The sequence below is a fragment of the Hylobates moloch genome, unplaced genomic scaffold, assembly GCF_009828535.3.
Source record: "Hylobates moloch isolate HMO894 unplaced genomic scaffold, HMol_V3 SCAFFOLD_14, whole genome shotgun sequence".
Lineage (NCBI taxonomy): Eukaryota > Metazoa > Chordata > Mammalia > Primates > Hylobatidae > Hylobates > Hylobates moloch.
Genome location: NW_026652289.1, coordinates 43,926,017 through 43,949,626, shown reverse-complemented (window position 1 = coordinate 43,949,626; position 23,610 = coordinate 43,926,017). Strand labels below are relative to the sequence as shown.

The following is a 23,610-nucleotide window of genomic DNA, read 5'->3' as shown; positions in this document are numbered from 1 at the left end:
AGTTTCCTTGGGCAGAAAAAGTTTTAAAACCACTGATTTAAACTATCCTCTTGATTTTTTTAAGTACACTAAGGCATCATGAGATTAAAATGCTGATATTTTATACCTAGATTATGCAGAACCTGGGGATGGATCCCAGATATTCTTATTCTGCTAATCTTTCCCTCTTACCTGGCTGTTGTTACCATGTGTTGTAAGTGAAATGAATAGAAGAAGAACCCCAAATTGGGAAAAAGGAAAAAAATACGGAAGGCAATCTTTTGAAGACTTAGAATTTGTTTTAAGGTTTCTTATGTATTATTCCTACCTGTTGGCAATTTAAATTTAGCCAGGTGCAATGGCTCACACCTGTAATCCCAGCACTTTGGGAAGCTGAGACAGGAGGATCGCCTGAGCCCAGGGGTTCAAGACCAGCCTGGGCAACATGGCGAGTCCCTGTTTCTAAAAAAAATTTGTAATAATAATAAATAAAAATAATAACTACAGTTTTGGATTTCTGTTCCGAATCTAGAAGAGTTTGAGAGTTGAAGAGTTTCAAATGCTGGTAATCTGGGGGTTTTTTTGTTTGTTTTTGTTTTTGAGATGGAATCTCGCTCTGTCACCCAGGCTGGAGTGCAGTGGCGTGATCTCGGCTCACTGCAACCTTGACCTCCTGTGTTCAATCAATTCTCCTGCCTCAGCCTCCCGAGTAGCTGGGACTACAGGCATGCGCCACCACGCCTGGGCAATTTTTGTATTTTTAGTAGAGAAGGGGTTTTGCCATGTTGATCAGGCTGGTCTTGAACTCCTGACCTCAAGTGATCCGCCTGCCTCAGCCTCCCAAAGTGTTGGGATTACAGGCATGAGCCACTGTGCCTGGCCCAAATGCTGGTAATCTGGTAGTAGAACATCTTCAAATCTCTATCAGATTAAAGTTTTGCTTACAGTAATCTCAGAGATCCTTGAAACCAACCTCAAGGAAAAAGGAAGGTGTTTTGTCTAAATCGTTAAAATAGTGTTACAGAGTAACCTTTGTTTCCCTGGAATATACATGGAAATAGTTCTCTAACTGATCTCCTGAAAACTGAAAATCACTTATCACTATGACTGAGGCCTTGCTCTCATCTAAGTCTTCAGTAACTCAATCTTTATTAACATGTGGTAGATCAAAATAATAATATTCCTTCTGTTTTTTTCTTCATATTGCCGTATCTGACATAGTCTTAGAATTGTAATGACCTGCGGCAGTTTATGGTCCAGTAGTTGTGGAAGGAAGAAGTATGTATCTGCCTCATTCATTTTTATCTCTATTAGCCTGGAAAGGACTTTGCCATCTGTTTTATCTCCCTCATTTCACAGATGAGGAAATGAAATCCGAAGGTCTCATCCCAAATTAGTGACAGGGCCAAGATTTGATAAGCCAGTTCTGATGCTCTTTCCTGTTTGCTAATCTATCTCTAGCAATTCTCATGAAAATATTAGAGATGAGTTAGATCTTACAGAAACATATAAAAGCAGTATTAACAGGGATAAAATATGACATTTAATTTCCTATTCTGTATTCTGATGTCATCTCAGAAGGATGGTTTGTGCAAACTGAAGATTGATAAGAACTGGAATTAAGCATGCTTCATATGTGTTTGAGCATTAGAAAAAGTTATTTGGAGTCTTTTTAGATACTTGAATCCTGGATTAAACTTATTTTCTTTATGAGAAATTCACTACCTACTTCTGGTTCTAATTTGAGGGTTTCAAGTTTAATTTTTCCTTCTTTCAAACCTTTAGAAGGAGGAGGTACCATGTGCTGACTTTCACATGCTGTTTTTGCTTTAGCTGTCATTGTGAATTTATAAATATTCTACCTGTCATCAATGTTAAATTTTTTGCTTCTAACTTTTCTTCTGCCTTGTTTTCTAGATTCACGGCCCTTCCACAGTACCTTCCACAATACCAGTGCTAATCTGACTGAGAGGTACTATAAATTTGTTACTCCTTTTTCAAGAAATAAAATGAAGAAAATTTGAAATCTCTTAGGCCATTTAATTACGTAAACTAAGTTAATTGAGCTTATTGGGTTCTTCTTTGAGTGATAAATTTGGAATAATGATTAAAAGTGGTTTTGTCACGAAGGCTGTATCTTAAAGTTAATGTCTTCAGTAGTTTTATTAATTACACTGTCCTCATGATAAAAATTGGTTGTATTTATTGATGTGAGGGTACACTATTATTTGACTTTATGAACTTGTGCACCGTTTGCTTATGGGGATTTTTAATTCCTAAATCTAACAGTCTAACAACATTTTGTTTCATATTAGTGTCTGTGGGTGTGTGCAATAATACTCTTAGCTATTTTAAGCTTTAAAGCTGTTCTGTATACATGTAAATGATACATAGCTCTGTCGAAGTAAATGAATTGATTCTTTTTTTTTTTTTTTTTTGAGACAGGGTTTCACTCTTGTTGCCCAGGCTGGAGTGCAATGGCGCGATCTCGGCTCACTGCAGCCTCTGCCTCCCGGGTTCGGGCAATTCTCCTGCCTCAGCCTCCTGAGTGGCTGGGATGACAGGCATGCGCCACCACGCCCGGCTAATTTTGTATTTTTAGTAGAGATGGAGTTTCTCCGTGTTAGTCAGGCAGGTCTCAAACTCCCGACCTCAGGTGATCCATCTGCCTCGGCTTCCCAAAGTGCTGGGATTACAGGCGTGAGGCACCGTGCCTGGCCACAAATTGATTCTTTACTTGACAACAAGCAAAAGATTTCTGTTCTGACTCATTATTTTTATTTAGGTTTTCATGCTTATGAGACAGAATATTCTACTTGAAATATAATTGGGGTTCCTATGGCTGCCCTTTAATTTTTTCTGAGTTGCCTTCTTTCTCACAGAGGCATCAGTTATGATTCTGATTCAGAACCCTTGCAATGAATGCTTCTCTTTGCACTGCTTTTATAGCTTATTTATTCTTTCTCCTTTCTAGAGCAATGGTTTTCATACCATTTCCCTCTTATCTTAAAAACAGAATGCTGTATTTTGTAAACAACGCATATATAAATAAACTGACTGTTGACAGGACCCCTTCTGGTGCTGCTTCTGCCTGCCACCTGCCCTCTCACAGAGGCCCTAGAGGCAATCACTGCTGTTCTGTGGGAAACGTCTAAAATAACTATTTTAGAACACCTAAGCAAAGTAGTATAAATGGATGCCTTTTCTATATAACAGATTGTTTATTTGAATGCCCAGCTGTTTTTTTGTTGTTTGTTTGTTTTTTTGAGACAGAGTCTCACTGTGTCGCCCAGGCTGGAGTGCAGTGGCACAATCTCGGCTCACTACAACCTCCGCCTCCCAGGTTCAAGCGATTCTCCTGCCTCAGCTTCCCGGGTAGCTGAGACTACAGGCACATGCCACCATACCCGGCTAATTTTTGTATTTTTTAGTAGAGACGGGGTTTCACTACTGTTGGCGAGGCTGGTCTCGAACTCGTGACCTTGTGATCTGCCCACCTCAGCCTCCCAAAGTGCTGGGATTACAGGTGTGAGCACCGCACCTGCCCCAAATGCCCAGCATTTAAGAAAATTAACCATTGCAAATTTCCTAAGTTAGAACATGTCCATCTTGGATGGACTTAGATTTTATGTAGGCTTCTTGAACAGGTAGATCAGTAAATCTGAATCTACATAAAACTCCTAAAATTGATCTTTCAACACTGTGCCTCAATTCTGCCTTTTGCTCAGTACGTTCCCTCCTAAAATTGAACCTAGCTGCATGGACCAGTCCACAGTCCTGATTGTCCCGTGTGCCAAAGGCTAGAAAAAAGTTGTGATCTCTACCGTTAAGGAACTTGGGTATGTGGCCAGTCGTAAGATTCCTTGGTTTGCAACTCCTATTAACAGGTACCCTGTCATTCTGCTACATATATGGGTTTCCTTTCAAGCACCCATTTGTTGCAAAGGAGTTAGCAGATTGAGTGCTATTATAGATGAATAGATTCCACATAAAATAATTATTGAATAATTGACAGGCTCTTTTTAACATGAGGTCACTGAAAATCCATAATTAAAACATTAAAAATGGGCCAGGCGGTAGCTCACGCCTGTAATGCCAGCACTTTGGGAGGCTGAGGTGGGAGGATTGTGTGAAGCCAGGAGTTCAAAATCAGCCTGGGCAACATAGCAAGACCCTATCTCTACAAAAAAAATTTGAAAAATAGCCAGGCATGGTGGCATGTGCCTTTAGTCCCAGCTTACCCTAGAGGCTGAGGCAGTAAGATTGCGTGAGCTCGGGAGTTCGAGGCTGCACTGAGCTATCACCACACCACTCAGAGCAAGACTCTGTCTCCAAAACAAACAAGTGAACAAGAAAACATTAGTGATGGATCTAAGGAAACTTAGCCAAGTTTTGATAACAGAACCTGGGCGTTGTGGCATACTCTGTTCTATAGAAAGCCATTCAGCAGCCTTCATCTACCTTTTATTCTGCTTCACTTTTATTTAACTTCTGTAGCCCTTTGAAAAAATCGATCTTCTTGTTTTTATTTAGTATAACAGAAGAGAACTATAGTTTACTGCCACATAGCTTCTCCAAGAAAGATTCTGAATGGAAGAGTGGAACAAAAGTCAGTCGTACATTCAGCTACATCAAGAATAAAATGTCCAGCAGCAAGAAGAGCAAAGTAAGTATCACTGTGGGCATTGCTTGTGATCACCTCAGTAGGATCCTGTCATAGCCTGCATTCACACCAAAACTGGTTAAATCATGGGGACATAAATGGAAATAAATTCAGGATTACTCTCCAAAATTGCCTAATATTTTAAGGAAAATAATAAGAAGAAAAATAGCAAGAAGTGGAACTACCAGTTACTGAGTTTTCACTATATGCTAAGTGCTTTCCATATATTATTTAACCCTTTGAACAACCCTGTCAGGTAGGTATTATCTGTCTTTTCCAAAAGTGATGTACCTTACCGAGGATGCTCCTCTAATGTGAAGAAGTAGTTCAGACCAGATCTCTTTGGTTTCAAATCCCATACTCTTAAACCGCAGTGCTTAAATCTGTAATATCAGTTTAAATGCAACAGAAGGATTTTATGCCAAGATCAAAGGATTGAAAATATTTATATTTGGGTTTAGAGGGAAGGATTATCCCACAGAAGATTACAAGAACTTTTAAGACTAATATGATTTCTTAGATCTATTTCTAATTAGGAGTATTTAGAATATATTCTCTTAGTGATTAAGAGATTAAATAAATGTTTAAACCGTGTGTGTGTGTGTGTGTCTGTGTGTGTAGAAGGCTCCACTCTATCACCCAGGCTGGAGCACAGTGGCGTGACCATAGCTCACTGCAGTCTTGAACTGCCAGGCTCAAGCAATTTCCTGCCTCGCACCATAGCCTCCCGAGTAGCCAGGACTACAGTCATGCGCCATCGTGCTGAGCTATGTTTTAATTTGTTTGTAAAGATGAAGTCTTGCGGTTTTGTCCAGGCCAGTCTAATGCCTTACCTCAAACACTCTTCCCGCTGCAGCCTCCCAAAGCCCTGGGTGTGATCCACCGTGCCCAGCCTAAAGTAACATTTTTTGTCTAATTATTTTTCACATGCTCATTATGGGAATCTTCAAAATCTAAAAGTAAAAGGATGAAAATCTCTTGGAATAACCCCACGTAGAGATAACTACGCTTAATGTTTTGTTTTACATATTTCTAATCTTTTTTAAAAATGTATTTTCAAAGAAAGGGAGAAAAGAAGTTCATTTTCTTATACTGATTCCCAGTGCTAAACCAAAACTGATTCCATTTCAAGTCCATGCGGAAAAACTTTTTGCCTCTCATACCCTATTCATCTACCCACAACACCCTCTAACAAAATAAAGACATAAGTAGATAAAAATTTGAAATCAGTTAAGGAACTCTTGCAAGGAATCATTGTGTGTGTGTGTGTGTGTGTGCGTGCGTGCATGTGTGTGTGTGTGTGTGTGTGTAGTATATACCTGCACATACAGATATATACACACATGTACATACATGCATACTTAGAAGTAAGGAAATAAACATTGAATTCAAGAATATTGTCATAAAAGGGCATTGCCTCCTCCGTCACAAAACAAGGTGCACTAAGCCATCGATTCAGTGGGCTGATGGAAATATAGCCAAAGTATTTTACCATGTTTTGTAAGATCTCTTGGTTTAGCAAATACATTCAAAGAAATTTTTCCACAAAACCTGCCACAAGAATTGTATTTTCTCTTCATTTCTCCTGTCCAAGTACAGAATGGAGAGAAAGCAGGCAATCAGGGAGAGATGCAAAGAGTCTAGCAAATTATTTCTAGCATAATCACACATTTAACTTCAGACTCAGCCTTGTTTTATAATTCAAAAAAAAAATGAAGGTCAAAGAATACTGCTTTACCAGTATTCTACATATTTACATATTGGCAGCCATGCTTAAAATAGAGCCTTACCTATTTTACGTACCACTGCTGGCTTGGATACTAGTTGGTATCAACAAAAGAAAATCCCCTTGGACAGATCAATATAAATTAGCCAAGTGTTATTAAATGCCTTGTATAGTCTTAGCATTCCGCTAGGTGTTAACAGGCACCTAAGAGAACTAAAGCTCATAGTCCTGACCTTGAAAAACTTTATGATCTGGTTTGGATGCATTCAAAATGTTTTCGTTGTTTTTTATTTTGCTTTTAAACTACTGAATCTTGTCTTCAAACAAGTTTTTCGTGGAAGACCAATAAATAAGTGGAGATTCCCCCTTTCTAGCTATCTCCCCAGTGTCATGGAGTTTTAGGACAGAGCACTGAATATACCACTGATCTCATGGATAAGGTAAAACATACACATGATGGGAAAAAAACACAATGTAAGATGAAATTTAGAAACTGGACCCTGACCTTTAAAAAAGTCTCAGCCCTCAGCCTAGCCTCCTTATTTTACAAACTGAGGCACAGAGATGTATGCTTCAAGTCACACAACCTCCTGTTGTCTGACTTCCAGGAAGTAGTACTCAACATTTTGTGTTTAAACAAAATGTTTCTATACAGTGTAATTTTTTTCTTTTAACTTTTTAATCCGAAAGGACTGGAGTTTGCCAGGAGGGGATGAGCAGAAAGGATAGGAGAAAACATATTTTGTGTTAGACCGACATCTGTGATCACTGGTAGAAACTTTTAGTATCAGTTGACCTCTTGCCTCTGATCATCTCCTTTGTCAAAATGACAACACTCTCTTGCAATTGAGATTGGTTCCTCTTTCAGACTTGGCTTCAAGATTTGATCTCTTGGGGTCATGCTGTCTTTAGCAGTGGAAACTCAAAAAATTACAAATTCGTAACCCTGGATTGTAGTCCATTTCCCATTACCAAGTGTTTAGAGTGTCCTAGTGGCAACTGTAAGTCACCTTTTATAGTGAGTTGTTATTAGCTCACTTTTAAATAAAATTGTAACAGCTTGGCTTTTGTCAATGTAGCAAAAGATGATTTTTTAAAAGGTGGGGGTGGGGCACAGTGGTACACACCTGTAATCTCAGTACTTTGAGGCTGAGATGAGAAGATCACTTGAGACCAAGAGTTCAAGGTCAGCCTGGGCAGTATAGTGAGACCTCATCTCTACAAAAAAATTGTAAAATTAGCTGGGCGTAGTGGCGCACACCTGTAGTCCTAGCTATTCAGGAGGCTGAGGCAAGAGGATCACTTGAGCCCAGGAGTTCAAGGCTGCAGTAAGCTGTGTGCACTCCAGCCTGGGCAATGGAGCAAGACCCTGTCTCTTAAAAAGAGAGAGAGAGAGAGAGAAAGGAAGGAAATAGGGGAAATAGTAAAGCAGTATATTTTGTGTTAAATACCCTCACTATGCTATATATCTGCATAGCATTTTACCATGCAGAAGTACTGTATTTTCTAAATGGTAACGTAAAAATTAATGAATATTAAATTTTCTTAGCATAGTGATGCTAACTCTAATGTCGTTCTTAACTATTGAATAATGTTACTTCTCCATAATGTTAACAAATTGAAAGTGCTATTATGGATATTGACACTGATTTTTCTGTGAAAATGATAAATTTTCAGTTTTTAAAAATTATTTTTTAAATAGATGCTCTGAGAGACCATCTGATCCAATTGTTTTATTAATCCACCATACAATAAAACTAGACCTACATCTTTTAAAGGAAAAATTTAAGCATCTACTGAATATAATATTAAAATGCCACCTGTAACTCTTAGAAAAGTTTCTAAGGATTATTTGAAAATGTCTGCTTTCCTTTTGCATGATATATATATCTTTATGAAAATAGGTTATAGTGATTAACCTAGATATATTCCATTCAGTTGTATAACTGTGATGATAAACAGTTCTTAAACATGTCCAAAGAAGCCAAAAGCCAGTAGGCAGTAAACTGTTCACATTCCTAGGAGGGTAACATATTTTGTCTGGAGCACTGGGTTTTGTATATAAACTTAAGAAATTGAGTCCTTGATCCTATGTCCTTTTGAAAATGATCACCGACTGGCATAAGTGATTAGATAAATATATTGAATGTGTTTGTGGAAGATGGGGCGGGGGTGGGTGCTAAACAGGAAGTATAGCAGGAAGACTGACAGTTTCTGCTTTTGTCTGAGTATTTTGAGAGATAGTGCTGTTTCCTGCTAAGTAATTTTGCATGTTACAGAGTATTTAAACACTCATATGCGTGGCGTTGGAGTTTACAAAGGGAGTGTGGGATGACCCTCTTCAAACCATCCCATCACACTGTTTTTTTTTTTTCTAAACAGCAGTTACTTTTGCACCAACCTAATACTAAGCGTTCCTCTTTGTAGACAAACAAGAGGTGGTTAGAAATGTTTTAGACAAATCTATTTGATTTGAAGTAGGTATTTTTGAGTGCACAGGTTAAATTCCTGCACAGCTGCAAGTATACTACATGACTTTGTAACAGGACATTCAGTTACAGCTCCTAGGTCCTGTGGTCTGTATAAGAAAGAGCTGTACCCATCGGCCTTTCAGAAGTGCCTCCTAGAGTAGTGTTTACAAAGACTTAATTTTAAATATAGTTCTCATTCCTTCTTTGATTAAAGATCTGTAACATGACAGTTGTTCGATCATATCATGTTTTCACAGTTGTCCAGAGTGTTCTTTTTATTGTAATTACATGTATAAAGCGGTATTTTTGGAAAAGTGAAGGATCACCTTTGATAGCGTCCTAGTGCAGTTGTTACCTCCATCTATCCCTGTTAAATACCGTTAGCCTGTTTCCCCAGCACACAGCTAAAGCATTTTGCCAGTTGTTAAACATGGAAAAGTCAAACTTCAGAAAATAACTAGTCACCACTTTACACCAGGCGACTTCACTAAAAAGTTTTCTTATGAAACTCACTGCATTTTATAAAATGAGGAGTCTACTTTAAAATAGATAAGATGTGTTCCTTAACTTCCCATGTAAAAACTTGGCCTCAAACCTTGCTAGAGTTCTTATATTGCTGCTTAAGCACGGTCCACACACACTGTTTTTGGGGGCAGTGAGGTCTTGTTTCATTTCCTGTATCCTTTGTAACAAGGGTTGTTGGCTTTACCAGCAGCATTCAAACAGTTAAGACTGTCTTAAGGAAACAAGCAGCCTCAGCCCTCCCTCCTTCCCTTTCTCAACCAGTCTCTGGCTTCCTCTTACGATTTCACTAATGGCAGCTCAAAGCTGCTGAGCTCTGCCCTGACGGCATGTGCCCCCGCTTCTGTGAGAGCACGTTTCCTGGCATGGGGGTCAAGTCATGTCGATAAAATGGGGTCGGTTTCATGAAGTACCCCACATAACAGTGAGATTCATAGGACCAAAGCATGGGGAGGTAAGAGCCTGACTTCTTTAAAGCACTAAATTCTAGTAAACACAGAGCCAGTGGAGTTGGTTGTTTTGTTTTGTTTCTATCCTGGGAAGAACTAATTTGGATTGTTGGAAAAGGAAGCTATTTCTTATTTATTCAGGTTGGAAGAGCATTGCAAGGCTTGAGAGGATAAGCTGATTGCCATAAAAAAATTTTTTAAACGATTGAAGTATAATTTAACTTTCCTGAGCAAAAAAATCAGATGCTTTTCCATTTAACATTTTATGCATGGAAAAAACTTTAGCAAAATTTAGTTGAAAGAAAGAAATTATTTGAAAAAACCCAAACTTAGTTGTTGATTATTACTAAAGTTTTATGTACTTTAGCGATTACCAATTTTCACTCAGAACAGCTTCCTGTTTTGTAAAGTGAAGGAGTTTTTCTCCCTTCCTCTCTCATTGTTTTTTATAGTTCAAAAGTGTAGTAATTTGGCTCTTAGATGTTCATTATATGTATTTGATTAACAAAAAGACTTCACATGACCATAGATCTAGCAATTATTTACCATTTCATTACAGTGGATGGGTTCTTAACAGAAAGTCAGAAGACCTGGGTTCCCATTTTGACTGTGCTGATCATCTGTTGTGTGACCTTTTGCAAGTCAACCAACCTCTCCAGTCCCTGGCAGCATAGTGCAGTGTGTGAGAGCTGAGCTTTACAGTCAGCCAGATCTGAATCTTAATTTCAGCTTGAGCAGTTATTGGCGTGTGGCCTCAAATGCATTATTAAACATCTCTAAGCTTCAATCTCTTCAGATGTAAAATGGAGATAATACCTAGTATTATCATTGGGTTGTTGTGAGAAAATACATGTAAATTGCTTATTACAGTGCTTAGCATGTAGTAACTGTTCAGATTTTTAGCTGTTATTTATTATCTTTATCCTCTACGTTGTAAAATGGGAAGCATAATGCTCACCCTGCCCACTTCAGAGTTATTGAGTCAGACGAAATGATGTATGTAGAAGACATTGATTCAAAATGTAAGGCATTTAGTAGTTGTCATGATCACTGACTTGGGACACCCATTTTCCTGGATTTTTTTTAGGACATAACAATAGTATTGGCAATAGGTAAAACCTCCTACCCTGTGAATGGTAGTTCTTTGTAGTCCAGTTGGTTTGAAAGGAAATTATTTCTTTGATACTGATTAGCCAGCCAAGTACTCTGCCAAACAGTGCTTCCAAAGGACCTTTTATGGAGAGCATGGTTACATCCCCATGGTCCTGGCCTCCTAAGGATGGTGTCCACCTGAAATGTCCCTGACTGCTTTAGATATTTAATTAAGGACCCACCACTCATCAGTAGTTCTTCAGGTTTTCAAGGTTTGAATTCCTTTCCATTCCTCTTCATGACTGTGTAAGCTTTGATAACAACCTCTCTTAGATTGAGGCTTGATGTCATATGAGTCCTCTGCTTTCAGTCTGTCTCTAGAACATTTCTGATATTCCTGCAGTATTCTTGAGGTGACATGGCCAACGTAATCTGGCACTTAGAGCTCCTGACTCCCAGCCCAGTGCCCCCACTGTTCACCCAGTCTGATCTCTCATTTGCTGGTGTCCCCTGTGCTTTGTACCTGGCCCGGTTATGGCCTGCTCAGTAAGTAGAAGCACCTGGGCAGTGGCTGGGCACACAGGAAGCACAAGATGAGTATCAGTTTCTGTTGCCACTCTGACAAGTGAGGGAAGACCACAGGAAAGAAAAGAGCTTCACAAAAGAGGTCAGAGCACGGTGTAGGAAGCTTATCCTTCCAACCTAGGGACACTGCCTGCTTTTCCTGACTTCCTGCACCCCTAGGTACTCAGGGTAGAGGAGTGAGCTACTAAGCCTTGGGTCTTCCTTTCCTTGGGACCCTGTTTTCTTAAAGGAAGTGACCCTGTTGGTAACTAGCTTGAGGAACAACAAAGGTGGTTTTTGAGAAAAATTATTAACAAGGCTCCTTCCTGTCATCCGTGCATTCTCCTATCCTCCCTGCCCTGCACCGTTGTCCTTTAGCCACTCCCCTATTTCTTCTATCTTCCCTGCTCACATCAAAACTTCCTTTCCCTTACCGCAAGCAATACCTTTCTGTGTTGGCTTAGGAGAATAATGAGCTAATGAAACTCATTTCCAGTAAATTATGAATAATTAATAATATTGCTAAGTGTTATTGTGTATTCACTGTGTGCCAGGCACTGTACAAAATGCTTTAGAAATGTATTATCTCACCTAATTGTCATATGTTTTAAAAAACATGAGATGGGTACTTTTGTGATTATTCCCATTTGAGAAATGAGAAAACTAAGGCTCAGAGAAATAATTTACCTAGGGTCACGCTATTACCGAGTAGTAGTAGTGGTGGTAGTGGTGGTGGTGGCAGTAGTAGTAGTAGTAGTAGTACCTGAATCTGAACCGAGGTCTGGTACCGTTGTCCGTATTCTTAACCACTGTACGGTTTTCCAGCCTCCCCTTCTTATGAGTCTCCTCTTGCCAGTTTGAAAATTAGGGCAAAGTTAATATTTATAAACCTTAAAATTTCTAGTTAGCAGAAACTGAAAATGTATATGTGGGGCATATTTAATATTTCTAACTAGAGTAAAGGAGGAAACTTCATAGGTACTCCATCACTTAGGGATATGCGATTGATGTGAGAAAGTTAGAGAGGAGCCTCGGTAATTTTTCTTGCCACCCAGGCATCTTTCTCTCCCTCAGGCTGATCCCAGAATTGCTACCACCCTTTTTTCTGCCGTCTGCCTAAAGCTGGCCCTAAACCCATGGCTCTCTTCCTGTGTGGACTGTGCTGTAGCCAGCTGAGGAAGGGCTGTGCAAGGCACACTGCAAGGGCATCAGAAGCCTCCTTGCAGTGCTGGCCCTTGGGTATTGTGTCTGTCGGTAGAAGTAACCAATGAATAAGCCACTGCCAGAACTGTTCCGCCTGCCCAGTTTTCGTGTGAATTTTTTAATGTAGTTTGCATGCCAACACCTTAATTTAAAAAAAAAAAAAAACAAAACAAAACCACTTTGCCCAGAACTTTGTTTCTCACTCCTGTCCAAAATAGTCACCAGCCACTGTTGACCACATGCCATCTGGGTGCCCAGATAAGGAAAAGGCCCTCCAGTGTTCAATTAACTGTGCATTCTTTTCTTTTCTTCGGCAGGAAAAGGAAAAAGAAAAAGATAAGATTAAGGAGAAGGAGAAAGATTCTAAAGACAAGGAGAAAGATAAGAAGACTGTCAATGGGCACACTTTCAGTTCCATTCCTGTTGTGGGTCCCATCAGCTGTAGCCAGTGCATGAAGCCCTTCACCAACAAAGATGCCTACACTTGTGCAAGTAAGAGACATGCTGCTTCTTCTCATAAGATGGAACTCTCTTGGCTCAGGAAAGCTCATTTCTAGTTTCCTGTCCCCACTCATTATCTGTTCCTCATTCATTTGGAGAAGTAACCCTTTTTATACCTTTCTTTAGACATGATAAAAGAAATTCTAGATATGTAACATACAGCCTATATTTTTTTCAGACAGCCCCAATTTCAAATACAGTCAAGTTAAGATGGTTCAACTTACAGTTTTTTTAACTTTACAGTGGTTCAAAAGCAATACACATTCAGTAGAAACTGTACTTTGAGTACCTGTACACTCATTTTGTTTTTCACATTTAGTGCAGTATTCAATAAATTACATGAGATAGTCAATGCTTTATCATAAAACTGGCTTTGTGCTACATAATTTTGGCCAACTATAGTCTAAATATAAGTGTTTGAGCATGTTTAAGATAGGCCAGGCTAAGCTATGATGTCCAGAAGGTTAGGTGTATTTTTTTTTTTTTTTTTGAGACGGAGTCTTGCTCTGTCCCCCAGGCTGGAGTGCAGTGGCGCATCTCGGCTCACTGCAAGCTCCGCCTCCCGGGTTAACGCCATTCTCCTGCCTCAGCCTCCCGAGTAGCTGGGACTACAGGCGCCCGCCAACATGCCCGGCTAAAGTTTTTGTATTTTTAGTAGAGACGGGGTTTCACCGTGTTAGCCAGGATGGTCTCGATCTCCTGACCTCGTGATCCGCCCGTCTCGGCCTCCCAAAGTGCTGGGATTACAGGCGTGAGCCACAGCGCCCGGCCATTGTTTGAATTTTTAAAGAATGTGCTTACATATTATTTGTATGTCTAAAAACAAAATGTAAATATTGGACCACTGATAGTTTCAAAGGTTTTTCTAGTTATTTATCAGCTGATCTCTGATGAAGGCACAAAATAGGTTGGTATTTGATTTGAGAATTTAATGGACAAAGCAGAATTACTACCAGAACAGAGTAAGCTTATAAGCCTTAAGGAGAGTTGTTCTACCACTGTTATTGATAGCACCAGCTTGAATCAGAAGTAGTATAGTTGATCTACCAACTCTCAGTACTGTATTGTGACGTAAAACATTATCAGGAGATTTAAGGTTGAAAGTTATAGACAATCTTTTTGAAGACCCAAAGAATCTTGTGCTATAGAGGACAATAGATTTAAGAACCGTTGGTTTATGGTTATAATGAGTGGCTGTACCTTTCCATGACTAGCTCCAGCTAATTTTGCAATTTTAAGTTTAGGCTAAAAGAAGTTGTCTAATATATGCCAGTGTATATTTAGCCTCGTATTGCCATTGACTTGTGTATATACATTATTTCTAGGTTACAAATAGTTGAAATTTGCCCTCTTTGGCTGTATTAAGTCTTTGTCTACATTAGACTATCACTCAGAATTAAACCTGTAACTGGCATATAATAAATTTATCAGATAGCAAAAATATTCAGTTAATGTAGGAGAATGCACAGGCATCCTAAACCCATTTTTGCTTTCTTGATAGGTCTTCTAGTTAAACATAATAGAAATTCTCTTTTACCGGACTCCCTGGATGATGAAGCACACATAGCTAGGACACCACACGTTATTAGACTCCTTATGCTATCAGTGTCATATGTGCTAGAACCACTTCCGGAGAGCAAGATCTGGGTTACCTCTTGGAGACTTCCATTGCCCAGTGATGCCAGACGTACCCATGGAAAATCACTTGTGTAGGGTTTGGTATTGACTGGGGAAAGCTGTATGAAAGGTTTGAGAGTCTGAGATTCTCAGCCACACTTCTGTGTAGTAATTAAATAGTTTAATGGATAGCGCAGTAACTTTCAGGATGTCAGGTGTTTGGAAGCTCCACAGATTTCTGAATTTATGTATATTTAAAACTACATAAAAACATACCTTCTTAAAGGTGTAATTCCCAAATTTTAACATCAACATACTAGCTTTAGCTATCAGCCTACCTACTCATTTTTCCATCTCTAATTAATTGAAGATTATACTGTGATTGCAAGGCAAGCCATTAAAAAAATAAACTGCTAATATTGGTTATTTGTCTACATAAAGAACGTTAAGATGTTCTCTGTATCATGTACTCAAAATTAAATATAGAAAGAAATTAGAGGTTATGGTAGATAAGTGAATTGCAAATGTCATGTACCTCTGATCTCACATTTTTTAGTTCATCACAGCTACTTCATTGTTCTCATTAACTTTGAAAGTAAATATTGAAATTGCAACTCAAAATAAATCTGTACTATTTTACATATTTGAACACAGTATATTAATATTTTATTTCATATAAGACTTTTTAGAGTTTTTCTAGTATTTTGGAAAACCAGTGAAATAGTGGATTGGCTACCGGTTCTGTGCTAATAGTGTTTATAAGTGGAATGGGACTTTTTTAAATATGAAGTCACCCAAGGAATTTGCTTTTTCTGGAGGCATGTCATTTCGTGAAGTCCAGTGTGTTATCACTAGACTAAAGTCTTTTCTGTTTGGGAAGTCTGTCGGTGGGGACAGGGGTCATAATAAACTTTGCTAGTTATTCTTTGATTTTTGGTAATGGCTTGATCTAATCAAATATCAGAGATTATCTTAGTTCTACCTGCTCAGCAAAAACCAGGAAAAAGAGTTAACATATTTGAGGGTTTTTTGTTTGTTTGTTTTTTGTTTGTTTGAGATGGAGTCTCACTCTGTCACCTAGGCTGGAGTACAGTGGTGCAATCTCGGCTCACTGCAACCTCCTCCTCCCAGGTTCAAGTAATTCTTCTGCCTCAGTCTCCCAAGTAGCTGGAACTACAGGAACATGCCACCACACCTGGCTAATTGTTTTTGTATTTTTATTAGAGTTGGGGTTTCACCATATTGGCCAGGCTGGTCTTGAACTCCTGACCTCAGGTGATCCACCCTCCTAAGGCTCTCAAAGTGTTGGGATTACAGGCGTGAGCCACCGCGCCTGGCCGTATTTGAGGTTTAAACTGAAAAGAATCAGACAGCAAAAAGGAATAGTTTACGTTGGGCTTGACTGTTACCCTAATATGCACCTAAGTTTCAAAAATACATTCTTTAATTTGCATACCACTTTACTCCAGAAGTAATGTAGAAATAGTCTCAACATCTGGTGACAGCATTAAGGTTTATGTAAGACGGTCTGCAGCCTGCCTCTTACAAAAAGAAGGGGGTAGGCCAGGCACGGTGGCTCACGCCTATAATCCCAGCACTTCAGAGGGCCAAGGTAGGAGGATCACGAGATCAGGCATTCAAGACCAGCCTGACCAACATGGTGAAACCCCATCTCTACTAAAAATAGAAAAAATTAGCTGGGCGTTGTGGCGGGCGCTTGTAATCCCCAGCTACTCGGGAGGCTGAGGCAGGAGAACTGCTTGAACCCGGAGGCGGAGGTTATAGTGAGCCAAAGATTGTGCCATTGCACTTCAGCCTGGGCGACACAGCAAAATTCTGACTCAGAAAAACAAAAGAGAGTGAGAAGGATTGAAAGCAACAAAATAGTAAGTAGTCATCTTCTCAAAGGAACCAAAGTAATAGGTTATTATCTTCAGCTTCCTGAAGAAGCTGAATGTTTGTATGTATGAAGTCCCATGTGTTATCTTGGCAGGAAGTAGAAAATATGAGTAATTTGGGGACCCAGAATCTTTTGTCACTTCCCTCCATCGCCTCTCATGTCCGAGATCTTCCCAGGAGTCATAGGAAATGTAGCGTCCATGCAGTTAGTCATTTACCTCCTAGGAAACCTTTGTGCCCTTAGGAGACAGTGGCTTCCCGTTGTGGTTAAGTGTAATCCTGTTTGGCTGACCCCTGGCTAGAGCTTCATACCCTCAGCACTGCCTAGTCACCTTTGACTTGTGGTTAGAAAGATCAGCCATATAGTCCATCATGATGATATATTATGATGGTTTATACAAGAAACTGGGACTTTTTATCTCAGCCAAAACTCTACTCTTGCTTTAGGATTAGGTGACTTTAACAGGGTTAATAAGGGAATGTCTTTTCAACTCTTGTTTCTCTATTATGTAAAGCTGTCCTTGAATAATCAGCTGTTCTTTCCGGCTGCCACAAATAATTTGTTCTTTGAAAAGCTTAGTGACTTAGTGGGGTCTTTCAGATTAAGGAATTTGTTATGTTCAGGTTTGGGGTCTTGCCAGTGGTTCTGTTTTGCTTGCTTTAAACAGATGTAAAATGATACTGAGATTATTGCTGATTTATTTTCTGTTGTGCTAGCAGCATTTCAGTACTTTTGTGGTAGGATGTTTCTTTTACATAAAAAAATAAACAAGTAAACCAGCTGCAATCTAAGTAGGAAACATAAGAATTTAGAATGTGTGTGATGGTTAGATTTTGCTTCTGATTTAATCAGGAAAGTTGCTCTCTAGACAGACAGTTTTCTGGCATTTATAGTTCATTGCTTATATGAGAGAATAAAATACATATAGTTGATTAAAGGAAGGAAGTTTATTACTTAGGGAAAAGGAAAGTAAAAAAAAAGACCCTAAGCAATAAAGGCAATTCTTTTTTAAGCAGAACACTTTCATTTTGTTTCATTTTTGTTTACCAGTGTTCTTAAGAAAACTGCTGCTGGGGCTACTTCAGCTGAGATGATTTGGCTCTTTTTTGTGGCTTTCCTCTTGTTCTGTACATCAGCACTGTGGTTATTACACCAGCTACCAAGAACATCTCACATGCCTTTTGCATATAAGCACTCTTAGTCCAGATAGGGCGATGTCTCAAATCCCCCAAAGATTTTATTTATTGGCCAGGTACAGTGGCTCATGCCTGTGATCCCAGCACTTTGGAAGGCTGAGGCAGGTGGATTACCTGAGGTTAGGAGTTTGAGACCAGCCTGGCCAACATGGTGAAATACCATCTCTACTAAAAATACAAAAAATTAGTCAGGCATAGTGGCATGGACCAGTAATCCCAGCTACTCAGGAGGCTGAGACAGCAGAATTGCTTGAACCCAGGAGGCAGAGGTTGCAGTAAGCCAAGATCGTACCACTGCATTCCAGCTTGGGTGACAGAGCAAGACTCCATCTCAAAAAAACAAAAAATAAAACAAAACAAAAATACATACATATATATATATATATATATAAAATAATTTTTTTTAAGAGATAGGGTCTCACTCTGTTGCCCAGGCTGGAGTGGAGTGGCGTGATCATGGCTCACTACAGCCTTGACCTCCCAGGCTCAAGTGATCCTCCTGCCTCAGCCTCCTGAGTAGCTGGTGCTATAGGCATACATCAGCATACCCAGCTAATTTTTGTGTTTTTTGTAGAGGTGGGGTTTTGGCATGTCGCCCTTGTTAAAGATTTTAAACAAGAAGTTTAAAGTTGCAGAAAGAATTTTGTAGCATGCATTTCTAAATTTGCTCATATTTAACTGTTTTTTGTTTTATTTTCATTTTCTTGGTTAGACTTGAAATGATAGGAGAAAGTTGTACATTTCTATCCATAAAGGTAATTCCTCAACTCGTGTCCTGGAGAAGGATCAGGTCATTTTTCCCAGTTAGATTTTGCTGCTCACATCCGTAGGCAGAACAGTCAGAAGTCTTCAGCCTATTCCCAAATGATGATCAGTGGACTGAAGTACTGGAAGACCTCTTTTGTCAGAGCCCTGGCTGCATATGACTCAGCTCACAACGGTGGCTCGTTTCTGTGTAGGCAGTCCTTTGATATTCTGTCATTTCATTTCAGTTTGGCATGGCCACTCCTCTTATCATTGTATAAAGTTGATTTTCTTAAGTTAGCCTTGCTAATGGTTTGTTTTATTTTTCTTCCAAAAGATAAAAAACACACAGTATATAACCATTCGCCAAAGATCTGTGGTGGTTGGTGGCATGGGTTAAAAAAAAGATACAGCAATAGATAGATGATAGTTTCCAGTCATGTGGGTTTAACTTCATTTTCTTTGGTTTGATGCCTCCTTGTAGCAAAGAAAGAAGTTGAAGTCTGGGCCGTTTGTTTTAAGTACAGAGGAATCCGATTAAGGATCAACTCTGTTCCCATAAACCACTGTGCTGAGACCTTTTTGAAGAATTTTAAAAAATGAAAGCATATTGCCTACTGCTATTAGGAAATCTATCAAATAAATAAATAAAAGGCCAGATAATTATTCTCTGATCTTCATAACAACATGGTATGGTTTGTGGCAGAGAGCTTAAAAATGCATTAGATTTGTCTTCAATTCTTGTGTTCTTGGTAATTTTCTGTTTTCCCAGAGAGTAAGATTGTAATCTCATGACTTTGGCTGATGTCAGTGGGGCTGAAGTTTCTAAATCACCCACACACAGCACTAAAACTGTCACTGTGAATTGAGTCCAGGACAACTTGGAAACAAGTTGAGTGTTTTTCACGTAGGTACTTCAGCATGTTAAGGAGATGTCCATGCAAACTATCACTAAGACAAGACTCATGACCATAATATAGAGCGTGTTAAACTTCCAGCTGGGTTGTGGGTTTGGGGACATGTTTCAATTAATTACAAGTGAATTTATGTGAAAAGTTCTTTACTAGAAGCACATTTTAAATGATTTTTTTCTGCTTTTATGTTCATCTCAGACACTCAAACACTGGCCTGAGAGTTTGAATATTGCTGAAACCTTTTAAAAAGTGATAGTGCCACTCCCTTAAAAATCATCATTGCTTAAATCTCTGTAGGGTGTTGGAACTGGTTGGGAAAGAAAGGAACAGAAAGAACAGAACTTGGAAACAAATTCTGCCCATAGTGTTCTTGGTCACTTTTGCAGATCAGAATTAGCTGGTTCTCCAGCAAATCTACCACCTCCTGTGTTGCCCTTAGCTGCCTAAAATATTATAGATTTTCAATAAAACAAAAGAAAAAAATATACTTTTGTAACTGGATTATAAGACAATAAAATCTTATTTTTAAGTTATCACAAGATGCGATAAATGGATTATGTAAAAGGATATGGAAATGTTTATAAGCAAATCCAAGGAACTTTGAACGACATTAGAGTGTGATGATTTTTTAAAAATTAAATTTTTTTTTAAATTTTGAAAAATGTTAATACAAAGTATTATACATAGGTAATTTAACAGGTATGTGTCCATGATTCAAAATGAACACATAGTAACATTCCGTCAGATGGCTTCAGATTGTTTCACTTTTTAAGAAACCATTATGGTTAAGTTCAGATTCCCCTTTGTTTCCCTGCCCCATGCATCTTCCTTCCTCCCCAAGGATAAGCACTGTCATGAATTCAGTGCATTTGTAGTCTGTGTTTTATAATTTATTCTCATACATAAAACAACATATAATGTGTTTTTGTTTTTAGCCTACATAAATACTACCATACAGTACCTCTCATTTTGTAATTTGCTTTATTCTCTTCAGCATTATATATTGAGGATTCAGCATGCTGAAAAACACAGATCTACTAATCATTGACTTTGCCTGCTCATAGTCTTTTTATACTTTTTCTGTAGAATGGAAAGAGAAATGGACTTAAAGATGATGTATTTGAAAGACTTTAGCTGAGTGGGGATTTGTGAAGAGAAAGGGTTTGGGTGGGGTGGGCTTTCAAGTCTGTGCATGGGAAGGAGATGATGGATCAACTAATGGGAGGGGAAGAAACCAGAAAGGAGCATGCCAGCTGCAAGTCCCAGGCATCTGTGTGGCAGAGGAGGGGGGGCGCACCATACACCCTGAGTAAGAATAGTGCTCGTGAGGATGGGCAGAAACACATTTTGGCTTACTAGAAAATAAATAAAGCCGTTTGCCTCGACCACTTTGTTATGCTTCTTGCTGTGGGTCCAGCAGCCTGAAACTCACTTACCATCTGATAGGATCACAGCAGAGGGAACCTGGGGGAAAATGTGATTCCTCCTTTTTAATTTTATAGATGAGGAAACGGGGGCCTGTTGAGAAGGGACTTGTACTAGGGTCATACTAATAAGCAGAGCCAGGACCTACGTCAAATTTAGTTTGACAGCTGTTTGTCCTTTTGTGTTACTAAATTGATGTTTGACATACTATAATCAAGGCTGTGTCAGGGCATTCATCTAATTTTAGTTTAAATAGGCATAGTAGGGCCTACAGAGGAGCATTTGAGTAGGATGCATGAGCCAGGCACTATGCTAGAGAGGCTTAATTGAAGATTCAGCAGTGGGTGAATGGTCCCTGCCCCAGAGAGGGGATAGAGAAAAACCTAAGAGAGTCTCCATACACTGTGCCGGTGGTATTAAGGAGGAGACCTGTGAACCAAGTGGGTGTTAAAGGAAGTGTTACAAAAGGAATGGAAAAGGCCTTTGAGGTCTGGGATTCTGGTAGTCGCCTTTCTGGTTTCCTCCCCTCCCCATCATCACTCCAGTCCCTGACAAATCCGTATGTCTGGGCTAAAAGAGATGTTGGCCCTTAACTGGTAAGTTGATGTAGACAGGACTTGTGATGCTTCCTGAATCAGTCTGTGAGGCATTGCCTAGTGAATGGTATCTGTGGTTGATTTCCTGAGTGAGCCCTTCCCATGAGAGTGTCTCCTCGAGTGTCCCCACAGACAGATCTTTCATTTGTTTCTGCTTTACCTCTGGCTTCCTGGAACAGTTCTGTTATGTGACTTTATAGCAGCGCTGAGAGCTGATGGTAAGCCTTCTGAGACACAGAGGCCTGGGTTTTTACGTCAGTGGCCCTTGTAGGCCAAGGGAGTGAAAAGTAAAGGAATTGAGATAAAATGCTGTCCTTGCCAAATTGTGGTCTCTGCTTTATCTTTCAAGAAGTCTCCATTTTCTCTTAAGTCACAGTTCCCAGAGGTGGATGTGGGGCTTTCAGTGACCTTTCGTGTGTGGTTCCTGTGTCAGAGAATGGGTTGCAAAAAGTCCAGCATAGTTAAGCTTTTCAGATTTTATATTCTGTGCTTTATTACAGTCATGCAAATTTTGCAACCCCTGTTAGGGGCTTTACTAATGTATTTATTTGTAATTTAGACTTACACATCGATGGCAGACACTTTCACTTTTAGTTTTGGTAGCCTCTCAGCTTCCTGTCTGAAAAGTTGCAGACTTAACTAGTTTTTGTTAATTAGAAATCACATCTGTCACTCCCTAAGGGCCAGCAGGAAACTCACCCTTCCAATCAGATCACTGGAGTCATTGTTCCTCTCATTAAGCTGTAATCTGTCTCCCAGTCTCCAAATAAAGACACGAACACCGGAAAAAAAAAAAAAAAAAAAAAAAGAAATCACATCTGCTCGTGTTTTTCCTCCTCCAAATAACATCACAGACCTGCTTCCTAGAAGAGGACTGCAATCTGTAATTTCAGTTAGTCACATTCTCACATGTGAGTGACTTCACTTTGAAATTCAGAGGCCACTTATGGCAGCAGTGGAAACTCAGAATCTGGGATCTGTTTGCTTTGTCCATGTGACCTTGGGTTTGCTTTCTTTTCAGATTGCAGTGCTTTTGTCCACAAAGGCTGCCGAGAAAGTCTAGCCTCCTGTGCAAAGGTCAAAATGAAGGTAAGACTTTCTGGCTAAAAGAAGGCTTAAAATTAAAGGGTTTAAACCAGCAAAATCCTTGGGAGTTGGGAGAGTTGAGGTTGTGGTGGATTTTGTTTATTTTAATCATTTGGTACCAACTTTGAGAATAAGTTATAACAAAAGTATTTTTTCTCTTAAGCAATCAGTCCTCTTCTTAAGTAACACTGGGGAATTAGACTTTCAGAAAAGAAAATGCTTTCAGAACTTCTTCACGTTCAATATACATTTCTTGGTGATTTTAATATTTCCGTGTTGCTCTTAAAGTGGTTTTCTTCTTAACTATGTCTGCAGGCCTACCCTGCTGTTCATACACCTGTCTTCCTCCTTCAGGACCATCAGGGCAGCAGGTGGAGGTCAGGGGCATTGACCTGCTGGTGGGGGTGGGGAGGGTGTTACAGTTAGCCCCAGCCTGTCTGGTAGCACTTTTCTCCTCAGGTACGTAATACAGGTGGCTCTGATCACATGACGTAAGAATAGAAAGTGCCTGTTTTATGGTGGTATCTGCCCTGAGCATGTATGCTATGTAATCATGCTTTTCCAGTGGCCCTTAAAAAAATAGTGTGGGTTGGGGCCATACCTTTTAGGTAGCCTGTGAGGTTTTCAATGTCCTAGTCACCTGTAAGTGTCTCTTCATTCCTTGTCAAAGGAGTGCTTTCCAACTATGTCAACACAGATGATTAATGAGCTGTGTGCTTCATCAGTCACCAAACACAGTTATCTAGTGCCATGACCTCAATCTGGAATGTGCATCAGAATCAACTCGAGGGCTTATTGAAAGACAACTTACTGAGCCCCACTCCCAGAGTTTCACATTCTGAGGGAGAGTCCAGGAATTTGCATTTCTAGTAAGTTCTCAGATGATGCTGATAGTCCGAGGACCTCACTTTGAGAAGCACTAAAACCAACGTCAAAATGGCAAAAAATAGGATAGCCCAGAT

General features: G+C 39.5%; 1 protein-coding gene across 8 annotated transcripts in view; it reads left to right on the top strand.

The window, feature by feature from the left end:
• The window catches only part of AKAP13 (A-kinase anchoring protein 13), a 347,162-nt gene that overhangs the window by 287,558 nt on the left and 35,994 nt on the right, over positions 1–23,610 (top strand). For all 8 annotated transcript variants that reach the window (XM_032175851.2, XM_032175850.2, XM_032175859.2 and 5 more), the window contains 4 exons: positions 1,897–1,951; positions 4,513–4,645; positions 12,987–13,161; positions 22,584–22,651. In XM_032175851.2, the coding sequence (XP_032031742.1) occupies positions 1,897–1,951; positions 4,513–4,645; positions 12,987–13,161; positions 22,584–22,651 (431 nt within the window). The remainder of the gene's footprint in view (positions 1–1,896; positions 1,952–4,512; positions 4,646–12,986; positions 13,162–22,583; positions 22,652–23,610) is intronic.